Raw genomic sequence first — 8,299 nt, 5'->3', positions numbered from 1 at the left:
ACACTGTCCGAGAACCAAACACTCTCAAGAAACGAAGCATCCGATGCAACCAAATCGGAAAATCCGGAATCTGCAAGAATTAGCCCGTGCATCCCCGGGAAGACACAAGAGATGGTGACAGAATTAGTTACCCTGCAATTTGAAGAATCACAGGCCGAAGAGGAGAAGTCACCATGTGAGGATGCTGCTTCATCAACAGAGGAATGCTTTGAGAAAGACAGCCTTTCCAGCCTTGAGGGGGAGGTGGCTGAGATCATGTTGGACCCAACAGAGGACCTTATGTCTCCTGATGGCCAGAATAGTCATGAATGGCCACCTCTTCTATCTGAGCCAGTAAATAAAGAGGTAGATGCATCATTGGAGGAGATGACAACACAGAAGAATGGCACACAGCTGGTCTTCTTATCGGATGGTTTTGACTACAGTGAACCTGAAAGTAAGATGTCAGTGGCTGCAGCTGCTGGATCGAATTCAACAGCTCATCATTCTCCCTTTGACAGAAACAACTCAGATGAGGTGCACACTGTTTGCTCTCCTCCTTTTGCTGATGAGAGCGGGGAAGAAGAGGAAGTGAGCATGGATATTATGTCCCGTCAGCATCAATGGACTATGCTAGATATCAGAGGCAAGCCTTTCCACCCCTCACATCTTGCTAATATCTCAGTTTCCAATGAACAAGACCCAACGTCAACCCTGCCTGCATTTTTCTCAGCCAAACAGCAGGAGGAGCTGTTCCTCCAGCGCCAAAGGGAGTTTGCCCCCAGGGGAGTAAACCAGGAAGCTGCACAACAGGTGCTGGGCCAGAGCTCTTCACCTTTGTCGACCGTTGCCATGGAGCCATCCAATCAGGGCGGGGCAGGCTCTGGTTGTGCTGCAGCTGTGAGAGAAAGGCGCAGCAGGTTGGGGGACAGGACAGAGGGAGGAAGCAAGCAAACAGGTGTAGAGGGAGCGCATAAAGAGAGTGGACTTGAAAGGAACAAGGTTGTTGGGCAGCAACGCGGCAGAGGACTGTTGAAATATTCAGAAACAGTCCAAATGGAAAAGGTTAAGACAGAAAAACTCAGCTTTGTGTCTGCTAAACACGCCAGGATGGAGAGTGACTCGTGTGATGATAGCCAGAGCGACAGTGGAGTTTCAGCGGACTTCTCCCCATGCAGCACTTTGGAGGGCACCTCCACCATCTCTATGGTCTCTCCAGCAGCTGTGCCCAAAGAGACTCCCATTGAGAGGGAGATCCGACGGGCTATAGAGCGTGAACACAGCCTCAGAAGATCCAGAGGGCTTCCGAATCCATCCACTTCGCCAGAGTACGTAGAGATCCCTTTAAGGAAAACTGTTCTCTGCCAGTCCGTAAATGCTAAGTCTGAGAGGAGTCAAGGCAAAGACAGGCAGTTTACAGGCAAAAAGATGCAGCACGAGATCCACGAGGAGGCCCAGAGGGAACAGGATCTAGTGAAGCTTGGGAAAGTTCCAGGCTTCTATGACAAAGGCACTGTGCGCCAACTCAAGGAGAGAAAACAGCTTTTTGAGGCATTTCAGAAACCCAGTGACTTAACTTTGAATGTGTCAACTCGGAGTAAGGCCACGTCCTGGTCCTCCACCAGTGACATTTCAACCCTGGAGACCCAGGAGGACATCTCCTCCCAGGCATCCACCATAGGAGGCTCATATGTGGAGAGGATTCCCACACCGAGCCCAAGCTTAGCCAAAGAAGGGGGCGCCTCTGCTTGGACTCCCAGAGGACCAGGGTTCTCTGAGGGGACAGCCTGTCAGGTCATCATCCTAGAGAGCAATCTGAGTGTTCCAGCGCAGAAGCTCTGCCACGCCAAACCAGAGGCAGAGCCCGTCACTGTAGTCGATTCTGGAGGTGCTGACATTTCATCATCCAGGAGAAGTGGACATGGTGGGATTAAAGTGAGAGAACAGGAAGAGGACGAGGAGGCACCTAAGGAGAACCCCTTTTTTAAGCTGCGCTCCTCAACAAATTTAATTAAAGTGGAGCAGGACATCCGGGAGGCTCAAGAGAGGGAAAAGGAGCTTCACAAGCAGAGGGTCAGTCTGTATGGGGGCACAGGAGAGCGGGTAGGAGGAGGGAAGCCAGTCACCACGTTGTCCTCTTCGCCATCACTGAATGGACTGGCTGTTCCTGACTTACCTGGCTCGTCATCCAGAGGGGGAACTAGACCCACAGCAGGTTGGTATAGCGCCGAGTGTTTGAAGTGTGTGTATGTGGGTACGACTGAACCCACACAGACAATGTGTTTGTGTGTATGGATGCTTGCATGTGGAATTATGTGTGTCATTTTTTACATGTGGTGAGATGCTGTAACCCCCCCCCCCCCAAAACAGCACGTTATATCATTTTTTCTCATGGTCATTGGAAAACCTCTAAACAGCTTTCAAAATCAGCGTTGGCTGCTATGAGCAATAATTTTGCACCGGGGACCAAAAGCGGGCTGACAAGAAAACTAAATTCTGTAACTTCACAATAAATATAGCGCTTAGTCAGTCATATTAATTGCAAAAGCTGAGATGAGCAAAAGCCCTGAGTTATATCTCGACACTTTATTGTGTCAGCAGGAAAGGAACACGTTAGAAGAGTCCAATTTTGGGATGAAGCATTCGAAAAGTGCATACAACTTTGTTTTTTTTAGTTCTAATGGTGATATAGAGACTTATGACAACAAGAGCAAATGTGAAATACAGTGCTGCCAATACAGCCTGCTGAGAGGACAAGTTATTAACATCCATCTCTGCGATTGTGTGTGCTGCACTGTTTAGCAGTGATTCCCAACCAGGGGTACTTCTGCAGCTGTCAGGGGGTTAGTGAAGCTTAAGTGATACATATACTGTACATCAACCCTGTCTCCGCCAAAATTACGCCCCCATACAACTGAACTGCATTCTCAATTACGTTTCGAAAGAAAAATGTATTTTCTCTCACATTAGTGTCGCAGTCTTAAACACTTGGTTAACGTTGTAAATTGAAACAAAGCGGAAAAGCAACGAAATGACTTGGTTGCGTTTGGTAAAACATCATGGTTTGGTTTAAAATAAGGTACGTTTGTTACGTTATTTAAGTTACAGACGTACATAAAAATAAGTCAACGTTGACTTTTAAAACGAACAGCGCTTGACTTGGTGAAAGTCCTGTGTTTGTTTAACCCATATATATATATATATGTATGAATTCAAGCGTCATCAAACAAATCGTTAGCTTCAACAAATTACCACATTTTTGAGGAGGAGGTGCTTGACTTCATCTGCAGGTGTGTGTGGCTACGTACGTCAGGCAACAGACTGCAGTGCTGTATGTTTGTGTTTTGTTGGCAGGAAGGGTTGCCAACGTGCTTTTTGTGACTGTATGTAAATGAAAGTGTCACCGGCCATCGTAGGTTTCATAACTGTGTGACCAACCGAACAGGGTGTGGTGTCCTACTACAGTTAATGACTATGACTCATTGATGGTAAATGAACAATCACGTATTTCACAGACAATGAGTTATGCAACCTTTTTTAATATTCCCTCATTGCCTACTTTTTGTTTGTCTTTCACCAATGTAACGTTCACATTTCTTTCCCTTAATGCTGCATTCACGTGGAATCAGGCGGACGGTAGACAGCAAACCGGATATCATATTAGTGGACGAGAGCAGGATGGTGAAATTAGGTAACAGCAGACGGCATTGCTGTCCAACTCTGCACAGAATTTACAACTGGATGATATGTTGATGATACTCCTTCACGCAAGGAGAACATTGTTTAAATTTGCAATATAACATTTTACATCCACATGCATTACATAAAATAGTAGACACAAACTGATTTTATTTCATATATTTCATTCCATCACCATAAACATATGTTTCATTTTGCCATCCTGCCATTCCGTTGGGCTGTTTGTTTCCGTTGTTTTTCCCGTGCCAACCAGAAAGTGTCGTCCGTCCGCCTGATTGCAGGTAAAAGCAGCATAATTCCCTCTTCATTCCTCTCCGCTTCTTCATGTTGACTCTTTAATTTGCTTCAAGGAGGCTTCATTGCTCACAGTGTATAGAGAGCACAGACAGAGATCACAGGGACAACCTTTGCCTCATTGCTACCCGGATGCCAACTCTTGCTCACCCTTTTTCATTTATTCTCTCTCTGTCTCTCTCGCAGCACGCCAGTCAGTTGGCAAGTTCGGCATGTGGCCCCCGGCCCAGGCTGAAGAGGAGAGGATTGACCGGCCAGAGGTGAGTCAGCACTGGCAATCTACCTAATGCAATTACATTACATTGCAACGCCCTTTACACTGTTGCTTGCTATAACCTTATGAACATTTGACCATGTGGAAAAACACCAGGCCTCACGTGACATCTACCAGAGATTTCTTCTTTTTTTTTTTGCTGCATTAAACACCAACCCTTGTACACTTGGTATAGGACATGAAAATGTAGGCAAATCACCTTCCTGACTCTTCCTCAAATGCAGGCAAAAGGATATCAGGTTCCACAATCATAAAGCTTCTTCAACGGAGAGTTCTTATATGAATCGCAATGTCGCTTTGGGGGGGGGGTTTAGTTCAGACTCTCAGCAGGCATGAATACGAGCGCGTGTTTAAAACTGCCCCGAATTGAAACGGGTCCAATGACGAAAGGCTCTTGGGAGGATGTCTCTTTTGCATCAAATATGGGCCACAAACATCTGATAACATACTGAACACACAGTAAGAAGCTTATCTCTATAGATAAGGGAAGAAGGAGCTCAGAGACAGAGAGGAAGGGAGAGACTGTAGAGTGTGTGAGTGTGTGAGCGTGTGGGCGGGAATGTGTGTACGTATGTGTGTGTAGTCAATAGTGGAGAAAGAGAAAAGTTAATCGACAATCCCACTGATTTCCGTTACCTGCCTTGTGGGCCTTGCATCTCTTTGCAACTGTGATATCTCTGATTAGAGTTGAGTGCTGCTTTAGCTCTTTAATTCAGTTTGGCATTGATACGCTGCGCTTTAGCTGCACGCTTCAGCTGCATGCTTCAGCTGCATGCTTCAGTTTGACGCTGGCATTAGCAACGTTTTGCTCTCTTTCCTCTGCCTTCCTCACGCGTCTCTCTCTCTCTCTCTCGCTCTCTCTCTCTCTGCTGGTTAGTTATCTGCTTTCTGCACAACCTGTTTCCTGATTAGAGTTCAAGAATAGATGCAGGATCGCAGGAGAAATTGGCCTCAGTTGTTGACAGAGTCACACCGAACACGGTGTTGGATCACAGTCACATTAACCTCCCTCTGACTCGCAGAGCTAATGATGCTCATCCAACGAGATGTCCGAGAGGAAATAAATCCATCCGTTTCTTTTTTTTAATCTTTTCTTGCTCCGTTTTCCCCCCCTGTTTTGGCTTATTGGTGTCGCCTCCTGCTCCCACACATCTGTTGTTTCTGCTCTTTAATTCTCTTTTCTTTTTCTACTCCAGCTTTCATCCTGTCTCCGTCATCTTTTACATCCGAATCACCACTCAATCCCTCTGTCCTTTACTCCCGTCTTTTCACCCAGGTCCCCCAGAGTCCCCGGACCCCGAGACAGAAGACCCCTCTGGTACAACAGTGGGAGTCAGGTCTAGTCAACGGACACAACATGGAAGACAACTGAGGAGATGGTGATGGAGTGAAAAACTGGAGTAGGGAGGAAGGTTACCCGAGACCCGTAGTTTATTTTTAAGTGAAGGGCTGAAAGACTGTGAAATAAAAAAAGGAGAGCAGTGTAAGGAAAGTGGGAGCATACTAGAGGAGGAAAGAGAGAATGTGAAGCGAGAAAGAGGTCAGGGATTGAGGCTACAAAGGGGGTCAGGAGGATTGGGAGCGAGGAAAAGGATTGGTGGTGGACTGAAAACCCTGAAGAGTCCTTTATCGAGGAGGAGGAGGAGGAGGAGGAGGAGGAGGAGGAGGAGGGCCACCTATTAGTGGATAAACCCTTGGTTTGTTTCTGGTGCTGGAAAACTCTGAGACTAATGAATGTAAAAAGGCAAAGAAATAATAATAACTGCACTGGAGAAAAGAAAATTGTAAATTTAGGGAGAATGGGATTTTCAAACTCTAATGAAGTTCTTTACCATTTGGATTTTGGAATAATAATGAGTTATTTGTTTGATGAAAATAGCTTGAGTGAAATATTTTCCAGCTCAAAAAACAATGCGTCATCACCGATTTTATGTCTTCAGCGATGTCTTACACCGAGATTCTTGTTTATTACACCTGTACAATCTAATGCGGTCCCATATGATAGTTGACCGTGCAATAAATCACATCCTTTGTGTATCTCAGTCTGTTATTGACATTGTGTCAGAGAGCTGTGGATTCAACTGTATAGTCAGTGGTGGGGTTGTATTTGATGGCATTATAATGGCCCATTTACATATATGAAGAGACGGAAACTTAGAAACACCTTTTTAGCATAATGGATGCAACACCAACACTCACTAAAAAAAGGACCGGCTTCACAAAGATAATTAACCTCAGCGCTATTGTCTTCCTTATAATTTGGTAACTCTTCTGAATTATTGCACCAGTCGTAATCCATTAATGGGTCCTTCTTTTGTTATTTGTCTCGCATCCCCACTGAAAGCTGGATTACAGTGCATTAAAGCACCTTCTTGAGGAAGGATTTCAGAGCTGGATGATGCCACATAATACACACATAATACTCAAATAATAGCTGTTCTGTTGTTTAGACTTGTGACATTTTTCAAATTATGAAGTATAAGTATTTTGGAGTGAAACTTCACTCTAAACAATTTCACCGTAGAATAACGGTAACTTACTGGCAGCAGGGACGCCAGTAATTTAGAGATTTTTTACGATGAAGCTACCGTAATTTACTTTTACGGTATCTTACCGTATACTGGATTACGCTATGTGATAGTATGATAATTGGGTTTTACGGTGATTTTACATTATATGCCGGAATGTTACTGTTTATTTACAAAGGGTAATACAACCCAATACTTTTGCATTTAATTTCCAACAAATAAAATAATCACAATAGACATTCAATACATAATTGTTGCAGTTTAGTACATGTTCTCAAGGCAAATAATAAAGGGACATTTGTATTACATCACAAAATTCACAATGAACTGCATGTTTAGAAGAAAAACCATAAAATCTTTAATGACCGGCTTAACTGAACTCATGAGGATAACCTCAGACTAGTAGCGCCAGCTCACCGGCTCAGATCTGTTCTGTGTCTGTGAGGTCACCAGTGTGCTTGCATGCTTTAATAAACTCACAACATCACAGCAACTTCTGAATTGGACTTGAATGATTTCTTCAACACATACCACTCCAGGTATCGGTACCTAACCCTAAACAACAGTACCATACCACTCCAGGTATCGGTACCTAACCCTGAACAATAGTAGCACACCACTCTTGGGATAGGTACCTACCTCTGAACAACAGTATCATACCACTCTTGGGATAGGTACCTACCTCCGAACAACAGTATCATACCACTCTTGGGATAGGTACCTACCTCTGAACAACAGTAGCATACCACTCTTGGGATAGGTACCTACCTCTAAACAACAGTATCACACCACTCTTGGGATAGGTACCTATCTCTGAACAACAGTATCATACCACTCTTGGGATAGGTACCTATCTCTGAACAACAGTATCATACCACTCTTGGGATAGGTACCTATCTCTGAACAACAGTAGCACACCACTCTTGGGATAGGTACATACCTCTGAACAACAGTAGCATACCATCGGCCACTTTTCGATCGGAGCGTCACTGCCTCAGACACTGAATCAAAATAGCATTAAGAGTGAAACGCTGAACTGCATGAACTCACACATGAATGAAAACATTAAAAGAGGACTTGACTGCAGCATCTGGCAGGTATCCTCAATCTCTAATGATGAGTCACTGTAAAACATACTAAATAAAAACATAATGTTCTGAACTTCTGGAAAGTTCTATGACATCCAGGATGAACAAACTTAAAAGAAGCTTTGGGTGTGCAACTGTGGGTTCTTATGTGCCTCACACATATTAACATGCAAGTCTTTACAAAAAGCTAATACAACAATACCATACAGTTTAAATCAACAGACTATGTGATGAGCTGATCACGTTAGGTGAAGAAATGAAGCTAAGACAATGGACCACAATGGACTAACGTTCAACACTAAAGTGAGTTTGATCTGGTGTTAATGTTGCTCCTGTGATAACACACGTTACCGTTAGCGTTACCTCAACTGTTCATCGTCTTGAACACACGTCAGTGATTTCTGGTCCGCTCTCCCTTTTGGTAATCGTCCCGTTTG

At 44.3% G+C, this 8,299-nt stretch overlaps 1 protein-coding gene across 1 annotated transcript; it reads left to right on the top strand.

The window, feature by feature from the left end:
* The first annotated feature begins 856 nt into the window (after positions 1 to 856).
* misp3 (MISP family member 3) lies at positions 857 to 6,652 on the top strand. The gene is made up of 3 exons (XM_031872025.1): positions 857 to 2,194; positions 4,159 to 4,232; positions 5,523 to 6,652. The coding sequence occupies exons 1-3, from the start codon at positions 1,036 to 1,038 to the stop codon at positions 5,616 to 5,618; spliced, it is 1,329 nt and encodes a 442-aa protein (XP_031727885.1). The 5' UTR covers positions 857 to 1,035; the 3' UTR covers positions 5,619 to 6,652.
* The last annotated feature ends 1,647 nt before the right edge of the window (positions 6,653 to 8,299 follow it).

This window comes from Anarrhichthys ocellatus, unplaced genomic scaffold (assembly GCF_004355925.1).
Source record: "Anarrhichthys ocellatus isolate YVR2014 unplaced genomic scaffold, GSC_Weel_1.0 scaffold61, whole genome shotgun sequence".
Classification (NCBI taxonomy): domain Eukaryota; kingdom Metazoa; phylum Chordata; class Actinopteri; order Perciformes; family Anarhichadidae; genus Anarrhichthys; species Anarrhichthys ocellatus.
This window is presented reverse-complemented; position numbering and strand designations above follow the sequence as displayed.

What these genes read in the sequence shown, in the direction of transcription:
- misp3 (XM_031872025.1), top strand. Translation starts at nt 1,036, where the DNA reads ATGGAAAAGGTTAAGACAGAAAAACTCAGCTTTGTGTCTGCTAAACAC. An exon ending in GGGAACTAGACCCACAGCAG is followed by an intron (nt 2,195 to 4,158) that starts GTTGGTATAGCG and finishes TCTCTCTCGCAG; the next exon opens with CACGCCAGTCAGTTGGCAAG. An exon ending in AGAGGATTGACCGGCCAGAG is followed by an intron (nt 4,233 to 5,522) that starts GTGAGTCAGCAC and finishes CTTTTCACCCAG; the next exon opens with GTCCCCCAGAGTCCCCGGAC.